Consider the following 26,175-nt stretch of genomic DNA (forward strand, 5'->3'; position numbering starts at 1 on the left):
CGTTCTAGGAACTTGTTGAAATGGTTAAAGCAAAGAAAGCTGCTCAAGAACAAGTAGTGAATGCTGCTAAAACTAAGAAATGAGATTCTCAATGATCTTAGTGTGTTTGGTTTTGTAATAAAAATACAAATGCAGAGTATGGTTTTTATTCGTTATAGATGGTTGTATTCTTTGTGGCTGGAGTTTAAGTTGTCAACTTGAATTGAAGAGTCGTCAGCACTAGCGGTAATGGAAACAGACAAAATGTCATACGATAAACTTTCTTGTTTTGTACATTTTAAAAGGCTTCTCTTCTACTCAAACAGCATAGCTGGGTTTGCTGTGGAACTACAAAACTAGATTATAATTTGGGTGGGGGGAATCAATTTGCCAATCTTCAAAGTTCAGAGCCATTGATGCAAGTCTCTCCAAAGCATCCTTTAAGCCTCTAGGAAAGCTTTATAATAAATGTCAATCACGAAGCCAGTACATGCCACTACAGAGTCTGTTGTAATCAGGGAGTTGTTCAAGTGGCCCTAAAATTTTAAAACAAAAATTATTACTTAAAAGCAAACAACTTTTTAAACAAATGCTAGAAAGTACTAAAATCCTTACCAACAGCAGCAATTGCAGGGCCCTTGTCATAAATATACTTTGTGCAGACATCTTTGATAGTTTGAGCATCAATTGCCTGTAATATGAAACACACAGTGTTTGTGGCAGTTTTATCTGACGGTGTAAAAAAATTACTTCCTGACAATGAGAACAAGTGAGCAATCAGTACAGCTGAGGATGTCTGTCTGCTGTATATGAGTTCAGACTTGGCACCAAGAAAAGCTACAGCCTGTATGAAGTAGGCAAGTTGAACTGTGTTTTTAATATTTTGTAACGCAGGCTTTCCTAGGACCAGTTCAGGGCACTATGTGAGCTCTTCTTTTAGTCAATTCTCATGTTTGAGAGACCAGCAGAATTTCATGCTTTCAAGCATTAGGCATGCCTATGTGAAAGCGAAGATCCTCAACAACCAAAGAATTACAGTAAAGTCTCAGCCATAATCCCTAGATAGTATGAAAAACAACAAGATCATTATGCTCCTTACTTCAATTCTTGCTTCAAGTTCAGGAATTGGGATTCGACGATTATAACACAACATTTGTCGTCCAATGTCTTCACAAATGGGAGTGGAACCTAAAATAAGACATTCTTAGCACCGTTGAACTATGGAATTCACTCCCACAAGGGGCAATAATGGCCACCAACTTGGATGGCTTTAAAAGAGGATTACACCAATTTCATGGAGGATAAGGCTGTCAATGGCTACTAGCCATGATGGCTGTGCTTTGCCACCATAGCCAGAGTGCTGCCGGAAGCCACAGGTAGGGGAAGTGTTGCTTGTGGGCTTCCCATAGGCATCTGGTTCACTACTGAGAACAAGATGCTGGACTAGATGGAGCATAAGCCTGATCTAGCAGGCTCTTCTTAGTATGCAAATTAATTACACGACTTTAAAAAATAGCACAATTGTATATCATACCATCCAGTTGTAATAGCATGTTGGTTTTTAGAAGATTCTTGGCACGTGCTACCTCGCTTTCAGTAACACTAGTGCAAAGTCGTATCCTGTAAGACAATGAATTAAGTGGAAATATTGAAATAATTTGGCTGTCACTTTTGCCACTAGAACAATTGCACAATCTGGATAATTTAAAAAACAGGCCTTTATAAAGAGTGCATAGAAAATTCATGGCCTCCAGTAGGCTGGTCCCGTAAGCCACTGCAAAGGCACAACATCTTGGAGAAGCAGACAGGTCACATAGTTGATGTTGGGTTTGGAACCTGTCAGAAGGTCACCTAAGTCAGCACAAGCCCCGTGCTTTGTAAAGCACAAGGGCAGTGCTTTACAGTGTCCTGTAGGTGGAGTCCTGTACCAACTTTAGGTAAAATCAGTGCTAGAAAGGAAGAGTTCTCTCCTAGGCTTACAACTGGAATTATTTAGGTTTAATTTCTAATGCATGATGTATAAAGTTCACTGTCAGTATATTTTGATAATTGTTACAGGGGACCGATGTAATGCATGCATATAATGCCATTCTTCAGGGAGTTTGCTGCTCAAGTCACCTACTTTCACAAAAGCCTATTTCCCCTTACCATTCTCTCTGAACAAAGTGCATCATGTCGTCTATGGTAGTTCCTTCACAAACCATATAGACACCCCATAGTCCAGTATCTGTGTAACAAGTGTTGAAGGACTGGAAACTATGACAGAGGTTGTCATGGCATGCCACCTGAGCAAGCTTACTAGACAGATTCTGTTGAGATAAAAAATACGTTTGGGGTACAATAGGTCCATTCAGTACCTTTAACTAATGCCTTCATTCCAGACTTTTTTTTATACAAGCATTTTCTTTCTACCCTACACTCATTCATTCACCCACCTCGTAAGTGGCAAGCTGATTGATAATATACAATTTAAATTAAAGTACAAGATTAAAGACAGATGAATCTAAGGTAAAATAATCGCTACTGGAGTTAAAAGGAAATCTCAGTTCAGAACAGGCTTGATTTCCCCCCAATTCTGTCAAGGACCTTAACAGGTGAATCATTTTTAGAGAACACCAGGGCTAATAGCAACTGAAGGAAGTTAAGGAAACAAGCATAGGGGGAAACCATTCAATCCCCCCCCCATAATTGCTTTTAACCAAATAATATCTCCACATCACATCTAGTTTGGTTCTTATATGGCAACATTATGGGTCCACTGGACTCAAAGACTGATTTTAAAATAGCTACAGTAAGAATCCATAAACCTATCTCCATGTTCAAAAAAATCCTGCTTGAGATGAGCTAATGTTTCACAAGGAACCATTGTAGAAATAACCAAAAATAGCAACAGTCCGTTTCCTGAAACTGGATAGTAATTTTGAGGCTAACTTACCACACCACCTCCAAAAGAACGATCCCAGTTGCCTATCAGAGTATTTGCTACCATGAGAGGAATAGTATCTGGATGACACCAGCCGACTGCTTCAACAGCTATTGCAATATGTGCCAAAGGCATCTTATCATCTCGCACGCGAATCTGATAAAGTACCACAAATAAGGAGTTGTAGAAACATTGGTACCTTGGGCCCAGGGGCCAAACGCAACCTTCCAAGCCTTTCTAATTGACCCACAACTCTCTCCAGTCTATACCTCCCCTTGGCCACACATCCCCTTCCCCAGGCCATGGCCACCATTGACGCTACTTTGCACCCTCAAATGTTTTTGCCTGGCTGGAATGTGTCCTTAACAGCTTGCTTGCCTGGATGGATGCAGGACAGAGATGGGTATGAGAGTCTAAGTAGAAACTAGCCTGCTGTAATAAAGGTAACATTTACGTTTGCTGCTCTAGTTACTTCTATCTCTGGCCTCACCTGCTATTGGCATGTGGCCCCCATAAGGTTGCCCAGAAGAAAATGTGGCCCTTGGTCTGAAAAAAGTTCCCTATCCTTGCTTTAATACAACAGCCAAAATGCATCTTGGGCTAACAAGAGCCTCACCCAACATTTGTCTAATGCACTAAAGCAATGGTAAAGCTTTTATTTTCACTTAAATGGCTCCATAATAATGTTTAAACAAGACATCACAGCAACTTCACAGAGGTTAAATGATAAAGTCAATGCAGCAAAAGAAACAAACCCCATGAATGCTGTAATGTAACACTCCTAAATTACTGGTAGTGCTTTAAAAGATTGCTGACAACCTCTACTCTATCAGGTTCATCAGCAATTTTGCAGCCAAACAAGATTCCCTGTATTACCACAGCATTATCAGTCATTTTTCAGACTGCTGTTCCTGTAGCTGTCTGGGAGAGAAAAGGCCTCAACTTACTTCACTGCCTGTGAACCGGCAAGGAGGCATGGCTGGTGCTCCTCCTTTCACAATAGATGGCAAGTTACCAAAATGGTACTTCGCTAGTTCAAGCAACTCATCATGAGCGATTCCTAAAGAATTGAGATGCAACTATAGTTTAGCTGGGATATACAAAAATGAATCAGACTGAAAAGCAAGTAAACACTTTAGAATCCAAAGGTAACTTCTTAACCATTTGCTATTTTACCTTTTCTTTATATCTTATTTCTAAATGTGGATCAACAACACACTACTGGTAAGACCATATTTTCTCTAAGACTACTTTTCTTCCTATCACCCTTCTAACAAGCCTCATTCAGCCGTGGTTTAAATAAACTTTAGTTAAGAAACCATAGCTTAGTGTTATGTCAGAACCCAGCATAGCACCTTAACTATGGTTTGCTCCTAAAAATAAGCCATAGTTTGTTGTTGGCTTACTGACCTTAATGATGCCTTAGTGCTAACACAGACATCTCCTTAACTATGGTTTGGGCAGTTTTATTTTGTCGCCCTTCCCAAATTGCATGCCAAGCAACAGAGACACAAGCCACTGTCAGTTCTTCTCACAGATGTTTTTCTCAAAGCTGATATCACTGCAAACTCTGCCTGGTGACAGTATCCTTTTCCTCACCCAAGCCTGCCCTGACCCCCCTCCCTTAAACTCACAGCTTGATCTGGAGGTGCAGATGTTTGTGCTGCTGGGTGGTTTTGGTCAGTAAATGAACAATTTTGGGGCCTATGGCTCCCTTAAAATTTGGGCAGTGTTTCAAGAAAAAGCACAGGCAGCTAATACTGCTTCTTTAAAAGCTGTATTGCTACCCCCCCCATTCTTTCACACCACCAGCTGACTATTCACAGGAATACCAAGAGTGGTGTGTAAAAGTTGCTTGAAACTATACAAAAGTTAGAAATTAGTTAATAAAATGATGGAAGCTTAGCGCACTTACTGAACCAATTAGATTTATCAGAAGGGAATCATGCAGAATGTGTGTGTGTGAGTGAGCATGTGTGTGTTTGTGTGAGAGAGAGAGAGAGAGAGGGAGGGGCACCATTTTGTAAATCATGCAACGGTTGGAAAACCATTCCTGCAGTTCAATATCTCAACCACTATACTTGTGGCTAACAATGGACACAAAGATCATGCAGCACTCCACTCCTAGCAGTGACCCAAGCAATATGTGGTGTTTTGAAACAAGTGCACTTTCTCAACATAGGTAGAGCTCACAGCAGCAGGAGCTTTAGGCTTAGAAACAGAAGGGTGTTGAGCAAGAGGAGAAGTGTTCAAAATGAAGTTCTACTCCGAAGAGTCATTACAATTAACAAATGCAACTATTTCAGTGTACGTGAGTAAAAGCAGTGTCAAATCGCCTGGCAGCAGAGGGGTAAGGGAGAGGTAGGGGTGGCTCTAATCTAGGTGATGCTTACTAAATTCAAAGGTTAAGTTCATAGTAACAACTGATTGTCAGCTGGGGAAAGAATAATACAAAGTGTGGCTGCAGAATGGAGGAGGGCAAGAAAAGGATTAAAAACTACATGCTGCCAAGGAGTATAGGTATGTGTTTCTTGGGGGAATGGAAGGGAAAAGATTACCAAGAAGATTTCCACACCCTCATCCTCACAGCCAGCTAACAGAAAGGAAAACGGTGAGGCAATGTGACCTGTCAAGTGCCACGGCAAATGCTTCAGTGATGTCTGGCAGAGAGGCAGCTGAGGGCAGGAAGTAGGCAGGATAGAAGGACGGCAGAGTATTAATAAACAAACCAGTTACCCTGATAACCTGTAACATCCTGTGATGGTTAAAGCATGGATGTTTAATAAACCATGGTTAACCACCATCTATGAATCAGGCCTGTGACATACATTCAACAGAAGGAAAAGATATACTACTTAGTTGCAAAATCCTCTTTCCTAAACAGATGAGTTGCATTCTTGTTTCCTGCTTTAGAAACACCCACTGCTGAATCTCCAGGTTTGGTATTTTGTTTTTTCTTCTTAAGATACTAGCTAGGGTGGAGGTAGTGAAGAAGCTTCCAAGGTGTTCCCGTTACCTCAAAGTAAACAGTGCAAATACCACAGACACTGTATATATCATACAAACCTCCAGCAGCAGCAAGTACCATTCTAGGCCCTTTATAATGTGTTGTAATATACTCCACCAAGTCATTACGGTTAATGGACCTGTAAGCAGAACAGCAAAATGGGGAAAAATAAAAGATTATGATGCATAGTAAGAAGGGAATGCTATTCCTTGCCAATTATAACAGAGGGAGATAACAGCTTAAGCTGAAAGTAGTACACCACCATTTAATGCAAAATTGCTTCTGATGTTCAAGGTGGCTAATTTTGTGTAATTTTGGAGGAAGGAATGGCCTTGTGGCTATTTGCCATGCTTTTTTAAAAAAGAACCCACTGCATGCACAATCCCATACATAATCTTTATGGCCAGGAGCCCTTAAGAGAATTGTGTAGCACTGACATGCTCCTGCATACTAGTAGCACAACACAGAACAGCTCAACACCCAATCTCAAACCCCAAAAACAAATCTTGCTTTAAAAAGGTGAACATACAAACTATGTTTAAACAACAAGCTGAATGTCATGGAGCAAAACTGGGTTTGTGCCACTTAACACAAATTATGTTATAATATGCAAGAAGTGATGTCAAAACAAAAACAAAATGTATTACCTAGAAATAATTGCATTTTCCCCAGGTACAAAATACAGCACATTGTGTGCTTGGAAAAAAAATGCAACAGGTCTGAAAAAAATTAAAATCTACTTTCAGGAATGACATTTGGACCATGCACAACAAACACACTTTCAATTAACAAAACTTAATTGTGCAGAAAGGTTCCAACATGGTGCAATTTTTTTCAGAATACGAATCTTTGCTTTGGGAACGGCAGAGTTCCCTAGGAAGAAAGATTGATTATTAAACCACTCTGGGAATTGTAGCTCTCTAAGGGGAATAGGGGTCTCCTAACAACTCTCAGCACTACAGGATTCTTTGGGGGAAGCCATGGCTGTTCAAAATGGTATAATATTGCCTTATGTATAGCAGAGATAGGGCCTAAGAGAGCAACAAAAGGGAGACATACTTTATGTTTTCTGTGGGTCCTAATATAGTCCGTCCCAGTGCTGTGTTCTGATAAGCTGTGGCATGAAGATAGTCAAAGACAACTTCCTGTAAATTAGTCTCAACTTCCTGCATTTCTCGAAGGATCACTCCTCGTTCCCGCTCAATCTCTGCCTCTCCCAGTGTGCTGTTTTGTATGATGTCAGCAAGAATCTCCACAGCTGGAAATAAGAAAGAAATATATCTTGATCATGTTTCTGTAATTTAGAAAACACTGTCTTCACTATATTCCATCAAATAAGCTTCCTAACTGTATTTTTAGTTATGAGTAAAACTGTTAAGCAGGTGCTAAACACACTGTACCTAAGTAGGAAAAAGTGGCAAGTGCACACTTTCTAAACCTTTTTAATCTGAAATAAATTTCATGGATTTCTGTGGAACATGATTTTAATGTTTGCTGAGGACTGCAGCCTTGGTATCAGAATGGGATAACTATGTTTCTTTGATGAATTGTTAAAATCTATTACAGGGGAATTGTTAATGGTTCCAGCCCTGAACACACTTGCTCATCTTGGGGGGGGGGGGAATCAATGAGAGTGATTGACAATGCCCTTATATATTTTACTTCCAGTGAGCACAACATTGCAATTTACATGACTGTATAGTTCTTGGGTTGGATCTAGACCATCTGTGCACAAAACGCCACCCACAGGATGCTCCACTGGAGGTAGTGGAGATGAGTTTCACCTATTTTACCCTCTCCTTGAAACTCTGTATCCCAAAAGATCTCCTCCAGAGAATTGGAGGAGTACACAGGCTCTATGTATTTAATCTTAAATTAAAGTTGAAGATACTAAGTGCCAATTCACATATTAGCCACATTCACTTGTCACAGGAAGCGCTAAACCATGGCTTACCATGGATGACCAAATCACACCCACTTCACTCATCCCTGCTAGCATTAAGAAGAAAAAAACATGCTCCCTGGCTTAATGCTACACTTGAACAGGAATCGTGGTTTGTTTCTCTCCAAATGAAACCAATAAACGAAGGTTTGTTCTTGGATTACCAGTTGCAGTGTGTTTCCTCTGCACACCGGAGGAAGAAATGAAGCAAGCACAGTTGGTCATACACAGTTAAGTCATGGTTGAAGTCTTACTGGGATGTGTGAAAAAGATCTTTAAATACACTTTTAAGGCTATACTCCTATGCACTCTTTCTTGGGAGTAAAACCCATTGAAATCAATACTCGCTTTCAAATAAATCAATTCCAAACAAATGTTCATAAGATCAAGCTCTAAGAAGGTTTAAGCACAAACAAATGAGACTATATGAACAATACTTGTAAATATACACTCATTAAGAAACTGGGATTCTGTGGCTCCCTATTTAGTATAAACTGGCAAACCCAGGTTCTCTGTGTACTGTGTGAAACAGCCCCAAGCTCTAGGGTTCTGTGAGCTATTTTCTACATCCAAGACTGTTTTACTGGTCTATGACTGTAACAAATAAATCATTCATACATTCATTACTTAGACCAGTACGTACACTTACCTTGAACTGAAGACACTCACAGACATTATTCTGGAGACTCCTTGATTTAAGTCAGTAAAGGTTGGCAACGATAAATTTTCAAGGTCATAATGATAAAAGGCAATACTAGAGGACTACAAAACAGCTAGGAAAATGTGGACTTATTTGCTTTGTTTTTCCTCACAATAGCAGGCAAAAGTTGGTGAACAAGGCAGAGAAACATTATACATCTCACATCTAAAGATGAAATGTTTACATCTAGATTACTCAGATACTTGGAATGGTAAAAGAAGGAACTTTTCCATGGGGGAGTAGTGATTCAAGTTGGATTCAGTTATGATCTGTAGAAATGGGAGCCTTTGGATCCAATCAGTTTAAGATTATACAGATTCATTTCAGATTGCAAAAGCACTTCCATGATTATTCACTGAAAGAGCAGGAAAATGATGTTATGATCCTACTGCTAAGGTGAGTGAGAAGGCACACATTCAGGCATAAGGCAGACAGCAAACATTCTTGTAACCAGGCCTCAATTTCAAAAACGGTGTAGAAGGGTATGTCATAGAAAAGCATAAAGCAATCCCAGCACACAGTCCCTGCCCCCCACAGTCTTCACAGTGTGTCCTTTAATTATGTTTAACAGCTATCTTTTCAAGCTCAATTCCTTCAGGGGGGAAAATAATTTATTAGAGATGTCCCCAAAGTCATAATTACCTCTTGGCAAGTCTTTTGAGAAAGCCTTTGCATAATATACTGTTTGTTCTCTTGATGTATAAGCATTAAGGTGAGCTCCCATGTTTTCAATCTCTAGCTCCAGATCCAACTGGGACCTCTTTCTTGTTCCCTGCAATTTAAATAAATAATTTCAACTCTGGATAATAAGAGAAATAAAACAGCAAGAGGACCTCAGTGCAAAAGGAAGAGATAACTTAGAAAAATACAAAATATAATTTCACAATCAGAAATATATACAATGCAGTTATCTTACATCAGTGACTCCAAAGTGATCTGAACCCAGCAAGTTTAACTTGCAAGTCTGGTGGATGACCTATTTCCAGTTTGTCAACAATAAGCCGGGCCTTTAAAAGGCACCTGCATCACATGGTGAGGGGCTGATGAGTTGCATTCAATCAAACAATGCTTTCAGGCATAAGAAAGCACTGCAGTCATCCAACACACTGTCCCATCATATGCTGAGGACAATTATATATGTGTATTCCCAATATTACGAGGTAGAAACTCAAGTTGCCTGGACCTTTGTTACTGTGTAGTTTTATAGGACATCATAAAGCAGTCCAAAGCCCCCTAAGCAGAAGTCACATTTCTGATAAGTCCCCAAATGGCTGCCTCTTCTTCCAAAGATCAAAGCCTGAGTATTTTCTGGAAGCTGTATATGATCTTATTATTTCAGCTGGTTATTCTCAGGTGGAGCCAGGATGCTTTCCTTACTATTATAGATTTCATAATTTTTAACAAATCAGTACCTGCCTTGCTCATTCAAGACAAAGCAGGTTATAAGTCTGATTAATTTACCTAAAAATCTGAGGACAAAATGTTATTCACTGCTAAAATGGGTACAATTCCACAGGTCTAAATGAGCATAAATGAAGAATATATCATGTTATGAGTGACACTTCATGTATACTCTGAAGTAAGTCCAACTTAGTTCAATGGGGCTTACTCCCTGTGAGTATCTGTTGCTGGAATATCAGTAGTCACCCATTCAAAGTTTAAGGTATCACATATAAAGACTAAGAGTTAAATGACCTACCACTCTTGTAGTTTTTAATAACCATATTTCCTTAAGAAAGATCAACATATCTAGTCCCTCAGCTCTAGTTTGATTAAGACAAGCCAGTTTGTATGGCTCACTGCCCAACAAACACACATGGCCAGAATCATATTCAACCACCTTTGAGTTCTCCAAGCCTACAGACAGACCAAACAGAAATAGTTGTTGAATTAAAAACCAGGTATGATCTAAAATATCCTGATACATCATTACTTGTCTTATATGACTGGCAGGTAACTTTTCAGAGGGCAGACCACCCAATCCCCTGGGATACACGGTCCCCTAGGACACCAACCGTTTGTGGTGCAAACCAGCATGTCCACTCTAACACTGACAGATTTCCATGCTTTTCCTGCTATTGTTATGCAGTGTCGCACGCTGTAAAGAACTCTCTGTGAGTCCCACACATCATGATGGTGCTACGTATCTCACAAGAATGGAGCACCTGCTGTGTGCGATGCAGCACTGTGTAATGCAGGAAGCAAGATCCAAGAGATTATGGTGGTTGCACAGTCAGCAAATTTCACGGACCACAACAGACAATGCATATGAGATCCCTCAGAGGAGTAATAGAAGGACTCCATCAGTTTCATGAGGCTGACAAGCTGCAAAGTTACTATCCTTCCTTTAACCTTGCGGCCACTTTCAAAGCCATTAAGTATTATACATTGGGGCAAGGTTATTTCACCACATATAAACCAGCTGTCAGAACTGGAACAAAATTTAAATTTAAAGCTTATGTGCTTTGACATTGCTTTTTAGTTTTCTAATTGGAAGCTAGGAATAAGGCCTGCCGCTGAATTAAAGATGAACACAAATTAATATTTAATTTGAAAAGCAATTTGGGAAATTTACTTTGAGAACTTGCCTTAAAAGCCATATGCTCCAGGAAGTGAGCTGTTCCATTGTTTTTCTCATTTTCGTATCTGCTTCCAGCATCAATCCAAAGTCCCACCTCATTCAAAACAAATCATTAGTGTTATCAACCAATTAGACTGAGATTCTATATGAAGGGGAGACTGAGTGTTCATTTCTCTCAAAAAGGTAAAATCTTTAACATGACAAGTTTTACAAGCTGAAGAAATAATACCTTTCAGTGTTCTTCAACACACAAAAATTCAGATCTCTCTTGTAATGTATCTGAAGATGCTCTTCCTCATGGGTGGGAAACCTTTTTTCTTCCGAGGGCCACATCCCCTTGGGAAGAATACTTCAGGGGCCACTTGCCAGAGCCAGAGCCACCCCACACTCTCTCCCTCTTAAGTTCACCCCATCCCACTCCCTTTCTCCCTTAATCTCAAGAGAAAGTGGGGGGGACACCACTCCATACTTTTTCACACACATACACACATCTGGTAGCATTGTTAGTGTTAGACCTTGAGGAAGAAGTCCCCAGTCAGAGTGGGCAGAGGGGACCCCCAACAGAGCACTTTAGCTCTCCAAGCCTCCTCCCAAACAAAGCACTCTAACTCTCTACTCCCCCCAAATTGAGCAAAAGGTGGACTGTGGGATGCTACTGATCTCTGAGCAAAATTGCCTCTTGGAATCACAGTGTAGGGGGGAGGGAGAGAAAGAATCCAAGCCCTGGCTCCATGCAGCAGTTGTGCAGAACAGCAACCTGAGCAACCAGCTGCTGTTTTGGGGGGGAAAGAGCTGTTTCCTTCCTACTTCCTCTTAGAATGAACTGGATTGGAGAGTACATGCACACTGGTCAAAGATAAGGGGGGGGTTGAGAGAAAGAATGAGACTGCAAGCACACTAGTCACCTACAGCAAAGCATTTCCATTGGCCACGCCTGGATGGGCAATGGGTTGATCTGCCAATCAGTTGTGAAATGTGTTTAAAGCTGATTTTTTTTTAAAAAACCCACTTGAGCTGATCTCACCAGGTTTCACTGTAAAAAGGGGCAGGATTTGACTAGCATAATGTGCCCCCGTTTTCAGAAAAAAGCGGTGGAGACGCACTGGAACTGACGGAACAGTCAAATGTGTCTCTACCTGAGATGAGAGAAAGAAATGTATTTACAGGTGGTGGGGCTTGTTTTCTTGCACAGCTCTTTGCCTCTTCTTTTGAGGGGGAAAAAAGAAACTTAAAAGCTTAGTAAAGCCATGTATGGAGTTGGAGGCAGAAGGGAGAAGTTAGTAGACTGAAGTATAACTGAACAAAAATGAATTTAGGGCAGAATCTGAGCGAGTAATGAATTTGGAGGAAATGAATTTGGGGGTGATCATCATCTGGGTAGAATACCTATTGGGAGGAATAAATTAATTTAAGAGAAATTTATTTCCAGGTGATTTTGGAATGAAGTCTATTGAACACAGTGAGATTTACTTCTGAATAAGTATGCATAGGATCAGTTTATACCATGTGTCTGTCAATGTGATTGGGAGCATTATGTGCTTCACATCTGAAGTAAGTAAAGGAGACCCTGTAAGACTAGTAAGTCGAGTGTCTAACACCCTAGCTGTACCACTGCACGTCCATCCATAAACACACACACTCATTCAACCATACAAACACACATATCCATTCCATTCTCTCTCTTCACACTTTTTTTTATTTCTCTTTCACTGCCACCCCCTCTTGTGGATTCACCACCCGCCCACCTGAAAAGAAACAAGAAAGACTCCAGCTCCCACTTTGTTGGCCCATGACAATCTCTAGGTGTTCAACATTCTGTAGAGGGAAGATGACAATCTTGTACTGCTCACCCACAGCAATCTAGCCACCATGAAGAAAATAAGAGAGAAACTGAAAGGCAAGAAGATGCATGCAGAAACTCAGAGGCCCTACCACAGAGCACAGCAGCAAATACGCTAGCCACCATGATCTGAAGCTGGCCTCCAAGCTTGTATGTGCACCTGCCTTCCTCTCAGTCTCTCTCTCCTTCCCTCATTCTCCTGGTGGTGGCTGGATCATTGCAGGCAAGCCCTGGGCAGTACAAGATGATGCTCATCACCCCACTGCATGAGGTGGTCACAGCAAGGCAGAGGAGACATAGCAGATGGAGGAGAGACTACAGGCTACCGAAGATTGTGTGGACCTGATCTGGCTTGGAGGCCAGTGGTTCCCTTCCCCTCCCCTAGTTATTGCTATCTGCTTCCAATCGGCCAACCAAGCACTTTCCTAAGTGATACTCACACAGGATGCTGGTTTTTCCCCCCAGATATAGGTCCATATCCCATTAGTGAACAAGTAGATGAACAGGTATTACAAAACAGTCAGTAAAGAGTGTGCAGCAAACACAGGGAACAATGAAAGGGGTCTGGAAGAGTATTAAAGGTGGAAGTGCAACCCCCCCCAATTTTGGAAGAATCTTACCCTTCGTTTTATAAGAGATACAGAATTACAAGATGATTTGTTAGTACACCCTCCATTTGCACTATGTATACTGCTTAACAGCAGTTTACATCTGACAAAAGCTAATAACTATTTGTACACTCCCCATGCTAAAAAGTCATGCATGTCACTAGCATCCCATGTAAAGTATAAATGGATCAGATCTATCTTGCAAGTCTACTATTACAGGCCAAAACCACCATCAGGCACATGGAATGACACACATGTAGGTTTTTCAACGGGAGCTGATATGTCTTTAGGATAATCATAGGCCAAAGATCTGGAAGGGCAGGGGAGCATTTCACTCACAACTGTCACTTACTGTGCATGTTGATAGCCCAGAATCTTCAGACGCTACTCTCAAGCCATTCTCTAGAGATGATATCTTTGTTTCAGGAACATTTAGGACAATTTGGGGTGCTGCCTTGATAGCCCTGAATCTGCTTCTCCCAAGATGTACAGACTATTGGAAAAAGTGGCCAGTCAGCAGTAATACAAATGCAAATCTTCACTTATAAGCAAGTAAGATTCATCGTGAAATTGTGAGAGAGAAAATAAAGGTTGTATACAAAGAAGTCATTCCATTCATGCAAGGACCTTTGTGCAATGGAACTTCACCTCCCTCTCCTCACCCCCCCATGTTTCCCCTAAATCTGCTCAAGAAACCCTGGGGGGGGGCTCACAGGAGGAAAGGAAGTTTGGCTGCTCAACTGGAAGTCCTTTTGCCAATGGAACAACATCACTGGATACAACCCAAAGTTCCAGTTATTATATACAACAGTTACTGTTGTATTAGCATGCAAGACAATACATGGTTCTCAAAACTTTGTTCATTTTTTTCCTACAAAGTACTGAGAAGCAAACTTTTGTGGAGCCCTCACTTTAAGGGAATTCAGATAAACCCTCTCACTTGTTCCAGAGAGCCACAGGGTTGCATGGGCTGGCCGCTCTGCCTACCATCCATTGGGCAATTGTAAGAAGTGCCCCTACATGCACACCAATGTACACATGATGAGCTCCTCTATGCGCAAGGGGAAATCTGAGCCAATCAAGAATTGTTCTCACATGAAAGAGTTGTATGTACATACACATATAGGGTCCTTTCTCATAGTTGCTAAAAACACAGCCACATTGCCCCCTCACACAAGCTTTTAACCATTACAACTTAACACCTCAGAGAGAGTTCATCTGAACTCCCTTTTCACAATCCATCACAATGGAAGAGCATGTGGTTACTCAGTGCTGAAAGAAATGTGTTGAGAGATACAATCTTCATTATTGCTTCATGTGTTCAAAGGCTAAGCCCTGACATTGAAACTAGACTTCAGTGTTAAGGCCAGACTCCTTTCCCCAGTATCACACTTTTACTGAGGCAAACAGCGCTGAAAAGATGTCCCAGGAAACGTACTACCTGTACTATGAAATATCTTTCATTCTTGACCTAGCTACCTTGTTACCGGTACTGCTGGATACTGTCACTGCAAAATTAGGAGCGGCTGGATGACAACCAACCTCCTCTCATGGTGGGATATTCCTCCTAGCAACACCTTGTTAAAAAGCAAAAAGTGTCTTACAAGTAATACTGACTTTCAATAGTGGTTAATTTTTAGAAAAATATAATAGGAATCAGGTCTGATTAGAAACCACACATTATGCTCTGGAAGTCTTCCTCTATTATATGCTGTGGGGACTCTGTATGCGGGGAGCTCACTCATACTTCATGCGCTCAAGAGTTCAGCCCAAGCATGAGAGGCACCACGTTTGACTACTGACTCCAAGACAAACCCTGGGCTCCTACTGGGAGGAAGGGTGTGATATAAGTTTAATAATAATAACAATAATAATAACAACTCACGGCCCTTAACAAATTCAGAATCAGCACCATGGACTACAATTCCCAGCATGCGGTGTACTAATGATTCCACCCTTCTCGCCATCATAGTGGAGTGAAAGACAGCCGGGGCTAGCCGAGCCCGGTATCATGCTTACTGCTAGGAGACTACATATCCCAACATGCAGTGCGTCGAGGACAAGCGCGTGGGAACGTCGTTCTCGAATATCGTTAATAACGGCACCTTGTTGGCCAAGGCTAACAAGTAGCGCTCGCCAGTCCTTGCTACTTATGCATGGCAGAGATTTGACACTCACCCGTCTCCCAGAGGCTGAGTTCCACGCGATAAGGTGACCTGGCCAGGCCCGAAGGAGCCGCCTTCCCGCTATGCAACCCGCTGTTGCGGCCGCCGCCATCTTACGGCAAGAGCCGAGGAGTCGGACGAGCCGGGAGCATTTCCGGAATAGCGTGTCACGCCTGGAGGAGAAAGACAAGGGGGAAATAGGGGCGGAGATGCTTTTAGATGTACCCTGGATAGCGGTTGTTGAAGTAGAACTGCTTCTCGTACTTTCAATTGTTTTAAAAAAGGCCTGCCCATCTTCTCTTGTTTTAAATGCCTAAAATCAGGAGAGCGTTAATAAAATGTCACATTCGTTACGATGAGCTCTTACTTGATATGTCGTCACCCCTTTTTAAAACGTCGTTTGTAAAGTTGCAGCATAACAACGTCGTGTGGCAGTGACTCGTGATGAGACTGCAGAATCGTCAAGGGCTAAATCGTTACGAGCAAATTCAAGACATTTTGTCAAACTTCGTTTGAAGTTACATTAATTTCTGAGCCATTTATCACACTGCATTCCGTTGCCACGAGCCTTGTCGCCACAGCGATGAGGGACTAAAATTTAGGGCATGAGCTACTCACTTTAAGACTGTGATTCTAATCTAAACAAACTAAAGGTGGGCCTACTTTTGAGTAAATCGGCTTTTTTATTTCTTGTTCTTACAAACAGCAGATAAATTAAGCCTACTTCAAAGATGACTGACAGAGGTTTGGAGGGGATGCTGTATATATCCCTGAACATAGTAGTGACTATAGGGTTGCCAGGTAGGGTTGTCAGGTCAGAAGCATCCCAAACCCGAGATTCCAGAGGAGGATCCTAGTGATGTCATAGGCGGCGTGCCCTAGTGATGACATATGGACAGGGCCTAGTGATGTCATTAAGCAAGATACATTAAGCATCAACCACACTTGCTTGGTGCGGTGTAATGTCTTTTTTAGAATTATGACTTGCTTGCTGAGCACAGGTGAGAAGTATTTAATCAGCCAAGTGCTTTGTCAAGCATTCCCTATTTAGATGTATGCTTTGAGCTTTCTATTAAACCTGTTTCCTGTATGTGAGACTGGAGTGCTTTTCTTGATAGCCAGGCATCACATGGTGTCAGAAGTCAAATATGGATTTCTTTTCCTTTGCAATTGAGGGTTGTTGGTGTGTTTTTGCACACATTTAGCACCTTAGTAGCTGTAAACATGAACTTATTCAGGCTGTGAACTGGAAATGCTGGGAGCAAGCTTTTCAGCTATATTGTACTGCTACTGGAGTTGATAATGTCTCTAAGAAATGGCAAGTAGCTATTTTGTTGCACTGTGTGGGAGAAGAAGTGCTGGTAGTTTATAACACTTTTGCTTTCTCTGAAGAGGGGCCAAAAGATATAGCAGAAGTTCTTGAACAATTTAGGATATATTGCCCTCCTCGTAAGAATGTGGTATTTGAATGATATTCCTTCTGGAATCATTCACAGATACATGGAGATACCATTGACCAGTTTGTTACTCAACTTAAACTTAAAGCTAGTAACTGTGAATTTGGTGTGGCATTTAATGATATGGTAAAGGATAACATTGTGTTTAGTGTGAAGGAGGAGAAATTAAAGGAAAGACTGCTGAGGGACCCTGATCTTACTCTGGAGAAAGCAATTGAAATATGTCGTACAGATGAAATAACAAGAGTTCAGCTACAGACTATGTCAAGTTTCTCAGCATATGGCAATGAGCTGCATGCAGTACATGTAACTGGCAAAGATTGTGAGGGGATTCCAGTACAGGCTCTTATACCTGAGAAGTCACAATCTAGAGATAATAAGAGCTCTTGTTGTAGTACAGTGCATAAGCCTCAAAACTGCCCAGCTTTTGGAAAGATTTGTCATAAATGTGACATGAAAAGTCATGTCAGAGTACGTAAAGCAAAAACATTTAAGGTTCAACAAAGAACAGGGATATCAAATCCATGACCTTGATTTAAAGTTTGTTTATTGGAGAATTAGCTCATGAGACCACTGGTTTAGCTGCAAGCCAAGTGGGTGGATGGTATGCTGATATAATTCTGTGAGGACTTTCAGTAAAATTTAAATTGGATACAGGAGCTGAGGTGAATGCTTTGCCACTTCATATATTTCATGAGTTACCAGGCAAGAAAATGCTAACTAAAAGTGATGCAAGTCTTGTGGCTTATTGTGGAGCGCATATAAAGCCTTTGGGAACTATTGTCCTTGATTGTTATATTCCAAGAGGAAGAGCCAGACTACTGTAACAGATAGTTCCTCTCTTCCACTATTGGGCAGGGTAGCCTGTGAGACTCTGGGTTTGGTTCATCGGGTTGATAGTGTGCACACAGTTGAACCTTTAACACAGGAATGGCTACTTGCTATATATTCTGATGTTTTTGAGGGTTTTGGTGAATTTGAGGGTGCTCACCATATCCATATTGATCCAGCAGTGGCACCTGTTATTCATGGATGTTGGAAGGTACCTTTTGCAATACTGGACAGATTAAAAGAGACTTTGGGACAGATGGAGAGTGCAGGAGTAATATATAGAGTTATGGGTCCTACAGATTGGGTGAGCAGTCTGGTTATTACAGAAAAGAATGAGAAGTTGCGCATATGTCTTGACCCTCGTGATTTGAATAAAGTTCATAGACGGCATTATACCATTCCTACAACAGAAGATGTATTGAGCCGTTTAGCTGGTATGAAATTTTTTACCATCTTAGATGAGAAAGATGGATATTGGCAGGTGAAATTAGATAGACCTTCATCACATTTATGTACATTAATACACCTTGGGGAAGGTATTGTTTCCATTGTTTGCCATTTGGACTTAAATCCTCTAGTGAAGTGTTTCAACAGAAAAATGAGGAGACTTTTGGTCATATAAAAGGGGTGTACATGATAGCTGATGATACGATCATTGCAGCAGAAACATCTGAACAGCATGATCAGATTCTTAAATTATGGAGATGGCACGTGCTAAGAATATCAAGTTTAATGAGGATAAGATTCAGTTTAAGGTTGACTGTGAAATACATGGGTCAGATAGTGACTGTTCAGGGAGTTTGACCAGATGGTGATAAAATCAAGGCTATCCAAGATATGATACATCCACAAGATAGACAAGGTATGCTCAGATTTTTGGGGTCTATGCAATATCTGTCAAAATATATTCCATGGGAGGCAGAATTGACAGCATCTTTGCGAAATTTATTGAGAAAGGATGCATTGTTTCAATGGATGCCAGCAGGGGCATCACTACCGGGATGCGGAGGGTGTGGCCCGCACCCGGGTGTCACCATGAGGGGGGTGACACCCAGAGCCGCCCCACCTGGCGCTGTTGCTCGGCAAGTCTGCTCCAACTCCTCCTCGGAGGCGGGCGGGGGAGCAGCGTCAGCAGGGCGAGGGAGGTGTGCCGGCGTTCCCAGGCCTTCTCTCACTGGGTGCCCCTCTGGCGCGCGCCCTCCCAGGGGCATGGATGGGGTGGCTGGCCTCGAGTGCGCGCACATGCATGCACGCAAGCCCAGCCACCTCGTCCATGCCCCTGGGAGGGCATGCACCGGAGGTCCGCACCCCCCCGCACTCCCACTAGTGACGCCACTGGATGCCAGAACATCAGAAAGCTTTTGAATTGGTTAAATAGCAATTGTGTCAGGCACCTGTACTTCAATATTTTGATACTCCCAAACCAGTTACTGTGCAAGCTGATGCATCAAAAGATGGTCGGGGAGCATGTTTGCTTCAGGAGAATAGACCAGCATCTTATGCTTCGAGATCACTTGGCTCATCAGAGCAAAATTATGCTCAGATTGAGAAAGAATTGCTTGCAGTCTTGTATAAAATGAAAAAAATTCCATCAGTATGTGTTTGGCAAAGTTGTTTCAGTTCCAACTGATCATAAACCTTTGGAAGCAATTTTTTAAAAACCAATTGGTAGTGGTCCTGCTAGTTTGCAGCGTATGCTTTTACAGCTTCAGAGGTATCAACTTACAATGTAGTGTACACCCCAGGCAAGCTCATGCATCTTGCTGATACACCGTCTCGACCTACTGTGGGTCTTCCTGTAAATGATGAAGATTCCATAGCTGGTGAGAGAGTAATATATGAATTGGATACATTGGCCATGCATCCAAGGGGGGCAGCTACTATACAGGAAGCCACAAAACAAGATTCTCAACTTCAAGCAGTGGCAGCCCTCATAAAGAATGGATGGCCACAGTATCTGAGAGATGTTTATCCTGTTGCAAAGCCATTTTGGTCTGTAAAGGACTCTTTAGGTTGTCAAGATGATACTGTTTATTTTGGAGACAGGGTGGTTATTCTTGTGTCTCAAAGACAAAGTATCCTCTCACAACTTCATGACTCTCATCAAGGTATTCAGAGAACTAAAGCAAGGGCAAGAGGATTGATGTATTGGCCCGGTATGTCTAACGATATTGAGAAATCCCCATGCAGCACAACCTGACCCAGGGGCTGCAGTTAGTGCAGAATGCTGCAGCACAATCGCTGACATGAATGAGACTCTATCAGTACATAATATGTCTGCTCTGAAGTCTGCACTGGTTGCCGATTTGCTACCAGGCCAAGTTCAAGGTGTGCTTTCCATGTTACGGGTTCCTCATAGTACTTGTTCTGCTCTTGTAAGAAGTCGATCCTTTAGTGTGGCAGTACCTAGGCTTTGGAACTTCCTGTTGACGTGTGTACGTTGTTGCGTGAAACAGCATACATTACGTTGAAGTTAAGTTGAGCAAGAAACTTCTTCAGAGCATTAGATCATGTTAAGAGTCTTTATTAAGACATTATGGCCAAAGGCTTACGAGTAAATACATGTAGAGTTTCTTCAGTCACCCCCCTTCTGGTACATCTCTCTCCAAAGGTAAACACAGAAGACAACCTCTCAGTTCAGAGGCAATACACAGAAGACTCAGCTCAACACAGATAGCTGCTAGAACTTTTCCCAGTCTATCGCGATGGTTACCATAGCAACGGCCTTGGCTGTCCGTTCCCAGACTGGGCAAAGACAAAACTCCCCCTAGCTACAGTTTTTCAGACTTGATGGAAAACAGACTCAGTGACAGTGCGGTTCAATGGTCAACAACCCCCCCTTTTTCCCATCATGTCTGTAACTCATTACAACAATAACAACAATACATTTCTCCAATACATCTTGCAATACAGCTTACATTTCAGTACAGTTCAAAACATCTCTGTACATTTAGCTAACACTTTATTCAATCAAACTTTGGCTGAACACATGTCATATATAACGTGTCAGGATCCATTTCAACCAGTTTGTGCATTCCAGGACTGGTCACTAATCCCACAGTGAATCTTTCAGGCAGTTTCAGGCACTAGGACTTTTGCTCTCTCTGCCCCCCCATTTGAGCTGGTACTTGGCACAGCCTGCGCAGGAGATTCCATTTCCTCAGCCTTGCGTTTCTTCGATCTACGTTTCCCACAAATGAGCTCATTTAACGCATCCCTGAGAGGAATATGTGTGCCCTCCACCTTTATGTCTGGATTTGGCTTAAATGTTTGTGATTGTGTGTCATCTGACCCTGTAAGAATGACTGTTTCCCTTTGATCCCAAGGTTTTTCTGAGACTTTAATGCTTCTGCTCAGAATTAACTGTTGTGTTTCTGACAACCAAACAAATTCTTGTTGTTCTCTGGGTGCAAGCTTGCCTCTTTTTCTCTGTGGAATGTGTACCCGGCTGCTTTGCACTCTCTTAGGCATTAACCTGATTGCATTAGATGAAGATTCCATGTGAGCAGTAAATACTGACTGTGTGCCTTTTACAGCTGTCTTTTTACAGCTCTGGCGGTCATTCCCTTTCCGCCCCATTAAACTCAAAGCATCAGCACACTTCACACCCATGGTCATTCTAAACTGCCCCTGTGTCATGAATCCCTGGCAGACAACTTTGCCTCTTCTCTGCACAAAACATTTTCCTCTATCAAATGTTACACAATACCCAGAATTCACCAGTTTTCTGACTGACAACATGTTATGATTCAGTTCTGGTACAAACAAACAATCTGACAGTATTCCCAACTTGTCAAATCTCACCATACCTCGGGCTTCCACAATCTTTTGCGATCCATCAGCTAGTTGCACAAAATCCTGCACGTCTTCTGAAGTGTAAAACAAACTTCTGTCTTTGATTAATATATGGCTTGCCCCACTGTCAACAATCCAGTCAACAGGTCCTAAATCTTGAGACTTCTGTTTACAAACAAAGTTCACACTTCCCTGCTTCAAGCCTCCATCCCTGGAGTTGCGCTTGACTGCACAGTCTCTTTGAAGATGCCCACGAGCCCCACAGGCATAACAAGCCTTTAACAGCTGCTGCTTGTAATCCTGTTTGCTTTCGACGGCCTCCTTCTGCACGGCTCTCTGCGCCTTCTGCCTCCGCTGCCATTCCTGGGACAAATCCTGCAACGCGTCCCACATCTGTTTAGCCGACGGCTCATCTCTCACACACATCAGTTGAGAATCCGATAGAGCCAAGATTATAAACGCCTGCGCCCTCTGATCTTTGCGCTTCCAGGCCGCGGTCAATACCGCCGGGGGTGGTCCGTCTATATTGTCCCATAAATCCTCTTTTATCAGCAAAGCCCGCATCCTCGGCTTCCAGCTGCCATAATTCTTTTCCGTCAATCTTTCCATTGGCAAGCCTCCCCCAGACAGGTTTACAGCCATGTTGCTCACCTCTGTCTGGTACAATCAATCAAGCTGCCCTCTGGAACTCCGTCTGCCGTTCAGACCAGCAACTTACTCCCGTGTAATGCGCTGTGGATCTGGGCCCATAACCCTGTTGACGTGTGTGCGTTGTTGCGTGAAACAGCATACATTACGTTGAAGTTAAGTTGAGCAAGAAACTTCTTCAGAGCATTAGATCATGTTAAGAGTCTTTATTAAGACATTATGGCCAAAGGCTTAAGAGTAAATACATGTAGAGTTTCTTCAGTCACCCCCCTTCTGGTACATCTCTCTCCAAAGGTAAACACAGAAGACAATCTCTCAGTTCAGAGGCAATACACAGAAGACTCAGCTCAACACAGATAGCTGCTAGAACTTTTCCCAGTCTATCGCGATGGTTACCATAGCAACGGCCTTGGCTGTCTGTTCCCAGACTGGGCAAAGACATAACTCCCCCTAGCTACAGTTTTTCAGACTTGATGGAAAACAGACTCAGTGACAGTACGGTTCAATGGTCAACACTTCCTGCCTATTTACATTAGGCAGGTGTCTTCATTGTACTCTTTTTGGTGCCTGCTAAAAACATTTTTGTTTAGGCAAGCCTACCCAGGCATGTAGAAGCTATTGTTTTTATCTGTTTTTAACTCATTGTTGGTCTTATTATGAATGTTTTAAAATACCTGTCTTTAACTGATTTTGCCAATAATGTTATTGTTGCTATAAATCACTTTGAGGTTTTTTACAATAAAGCAGTATATAAATGTTGTTAATAAAATATATAAATAAATTTCTGAGTCACTGTGGCCCTTGGGTCTCTTTCTTCTTTTATACTGAATCAGGCCATTTGGTACCATCTAGCTCAGTACTGCTGTCATGGACTAGCATTGGCTCTCCAGGATTCCAGGCAATAGTCTCTTCCAGAGATTGAATTTTGGACCCTTCCATGCAAAGCATGTGCCCTACCACTGAGCTACAGCCCTGTTTTTAAAAGTATTTTTTTTAATTGTTCTTTTCATTTCACTAATGAATGCACAGCATACTAGGGCAGATACCCATAATGCATTTAAAGCACATGAATCCCCCACCACAGAATCCTGGGAAGTGTAGTTTGTTAAGGGTGGTGGGAACTATAACTGTAAGGGGAAAACTACACTTCCCAGGATTCTTTGGGGGAAGTCATGTGCTTTATATGTGGGTTGGATGTGCTTTAAATGTACTATAGGGATCTGCATTACATCATAAACTTTGCCTGCATATAGATCATTTTAATTAAATTTTAAAATGGGAATAAGATACAGTTTTCTGAGTGACCATGGGCTATGCACCATCTCTCAGCCTAATCTGCCCCTCAGGGTGAAAACAACAGAGGGGACCATGACCACCCCAAGGTGCAATCCTATGCATGTTTACTCAGAAGCAAATCCCAATGTACTTACTCAGACAGGGAAGCATGCACAGGACTGCAATTCAGTGATAAGGAACTTTACTCACCCAATCCACAATTCAGAATCATGCCATGCTAAGCTGTTTTGCAACTGTTTTGCAACTGTTTTATACTTGTTTTATGGTTGTTGGATTTTAAATGACTTTTTTTCTTGTTGTGAGCTGCCTTGCTTTCCAACCATACCTTCCAGGGTTGCTGCAAAGACTCCATATACACACAAACACTGGAGATGTAAAAATACATATACTCCATGTAATAGTTTATTGTCAAAACCAGTTGGCCATTGCAGAACATTTTTTAAAAAAATAAGTATTAGTTTCCTGACAAATAAAAGCAGTGACACCTAAGTAAGGCCTGCCTAACTGCTTAAAAAAAAGGATCAGAGAGGGAGAGAAAGATTTACAACACAATCCATTTCTATGTTCACTCAAAAGTCTCAAGTCTCATTGATTTTCAGCACAATCCTAACCACATCTCAAAGTAAGTCCTAATGAATTCAATGGGGTTAGCTCCCAGGTATGTGGAATTAGCATTGCAGCTTTACTCCCAGAAAAGCTTCATAGTAGGAAGTTTTTCAAAACAAGTTATGAATAAGACAAACTGCCCTCTTCTAGTAAAAATTAAACTTGTTTGACTCATTAATTAGCAAAGTATAATACTGCAGCATGTACACTTTTTAAAACTTATGTTCAAAAATTATTTGAAATATAAAATATATACCATTTTTGCAAGTAATTTTAAAAAACCCTGCATGTACACTGTCATGCCTGTCCTAGATCCTGCTGTGATCGTCTGTTGTCGTGCAATCCTATGCATGTTTACTCAGAAGCAAGTCTCAATCCTCTACAGAGAAAGTACTTTTTATGGTGCTGAAAGCCATATAATTTACTGAATTCCTGATGCAAGACAAGCAGGAAAAGAAAACGGTGAGTTTAGCTATTGCCTGGGGTCAACAAATCTTGTCAATCACTACCCTGACTTCACTTATTGCCTAAAAACCTGAAAGGGCAGGGATTAGAGCAGCTGGTAGTAACAGAAGTTGGGAGGGGGGGATGGCAGCTGAAATTTTGGTTTATATCTTTTGAACCAGACCACCTAGAAACTTATTTTTTTTAATGAAAGCTAAGTGTCCAGAGATTAAGCTGAGTCACCCGGAGACCCAGAGAGGACCCCCAAAAACCAGAGTCTCTGGACAAAAGCCAGACACCTGGCAACCTTATAAGTGGTAATTTTTTTATTATATAACCGGCCACATAAAATGAAATCGTATAAAACATGGTTCTGACAAGCACTATCGAATTCATAAAATTTGTTTGCCTCTTTTATGATATTTATACAAAATGGCATCTAAAATTACCAAGTAAAATACTTTGTAACTGAAAGTCACCAGCCTGCTTATTTTCACAAATATTTCAATATTTTTCACAATGACTTACTTGTTTCAGCTTTACTAACCCTCAAGAGAGCAGTAGATATCAGGGAGAAGGGTTTTTACTGACCAAGGCTATGGCTTGGTTATTTTTTTAAACATATGTGTTTATTATTTTATGGAGGGGTATTCAGTCAAGTGAGCCCTTCCTAAAGAGGTATAGTCAAAAAACAATTTTACCACAGTAATCTATTAAAGGAGGAGAAATTTAAGAATGTGTTGACTCCCAGTGGGACTTTTGGCCACAGCCCTATGTAGACTTACATGGGAGCAAATCTCATTGAATTTAGGAGGACTTATTTCTGATATTGTGCTGCACGTGTTTAGCTTTTGCTAGATCATTCTTTTTAAAGATTAATTTTGCATGACAATTTCATTAAGCCCCAAATGCTGTTTAACATCTATACGAAACCGTTGGGGGGAGGGGTGTCAACAGTACACTGATTATTTAGTTATTTACATTTATATGCTTTTCCATATAAATATGTTCAAAGCAGCTCACAACAGAACAAAGATGCAAATCGCATAAATAACAGTCAAATACTATATCATTCCAAAATCCAACAATCCAACAGATAACTCAGTTTAATTACATAAACATTATAACAGTTAAAGTAATCATAAAACAATCAATTAAAACATATAAATTAATGACATGTTCCAATCCAAAGTGTAAGAAACCAGTTTTGTTTCCCCTGCATAGATGTTACAAACACTATTGGTTGTTGCTGCGGGGAAGGATTTACAGCAGTTCCTTTTATCTTCTCAGGTTTAATGGCATAAGGCGAACCAGGGAATAGGGATACAGGCTGTGCTGGATGGGGTTACACTC

General features: G+C 41.4%; 2 protein-coding genes across 7 annotated transcripts in view; one reads left to right on the plus strand and one right to left on the minus strand.

Annotated features, from left to right (window-relative positions):
- DNAJC2 (DnaJ heat shock protein family (Hsp40) member C2) overlaps nt 1–136 on the plus strand; it is a 20,234-nt gene extending 20,098 nt beyond the window's left edge. For all 4 annotated transcript variants that reach the window (XM_061640455.1, XM_061640458.1, XM_061640456.1 and 1 more), the window contains exon 17: nt 9–136. In XM_061640455.1, the coding sequence (XP_061496439.1) occupies nt 9–83 (75 nt within the window). In that variant the 3' untranslated portion in view covers nt 84–136. The remainder of the gene's footprint in view (nt 1–8) is intronic.
- Nucleotides 131–15,927, minus strand: PMPCB (peptidase, mitochondrial processing subunit beta). Of its 3 annotated transcripts, none has more exons than XM_061640462.1 (13): nt 15,759–15,927; nt 13,933–14,073; nt 11,140–11,226; nt 9,194–9,323; nt 6,969–7,167; nt 5,969–6,048; nt 3,850–3,962; nt 2,915–3,058; nt 2,128–2,288; nt 1,514–1,599; nt 1,079–1,167; nt 595–670; nt 131–219 (listed from the first exon to the last, which is right to left on the minus strand). In XM_061640462.1, the coding sequence occupies exons 1-13, from the start codon at nt 15,855–15,857 to the stop codon at nt 185–187; spliced, it is 1,440 nt and encodes a 479-aa protein (XP_061496446.1). In that variant the 5' UTR covers nt 15,858–15,927; the 3' UTR covers nt 131–184. The 3 variants fall into 3 exon arrangements, with proteins under 3 accessions (XP_061496446.1, XP_061496444.1, XP_061496447.1); XM_061640460.1 differs by having other exon boundaries at nt 131–515; nt 15,759–15,926; XM_061640463.1 differs by lacking the exon at nt 15,759–15,927 and adding an exon at nt 15,466–15,530 and having other exon boundaries at nt 131–515.
- Between the last annotated feature and the right edge of the window lie 10,248 nt (nt 15,928–26,175).

Source organism: Rhineura floridana, chromosome 8 (genome assembly GCF_030035675.1).
Source record: "Rhineura floridana isolate rRhiFlo1 chromosome 8, rRhiFlo1.hap2, whole genome shotgun sequence".
NCBI classification, from domain to species: Eukaryota; Metazoa; Chordata; class Lepidosauria; order Squamata; family Rhineuridae; genus Rhineura; species Rhineura floridana.

Coding starts and splice junctions, on each gene's coding strand:
- PMPCB (XM_061640460.1), bottom strand. CDS start 15,857: ATGGCGGCGGCCGCAACAGCGGGTTGCATAGCGGGAAGGCGGCTCCTT. Junction 7,168..9,193: donor CTCAAAAGACTTGCCAAGAG/GTAATTATGACT, acceptor TCTTATTTCCAG/CTGTGGAGATTCTTGCTGAC. Junction 516..594: donor CCCTGCAATTGCTGCTGTTG/GTAAGGATTTTA, acceptor TTAAAATTTTAG/GGCCACTTGAACAACTCCCT.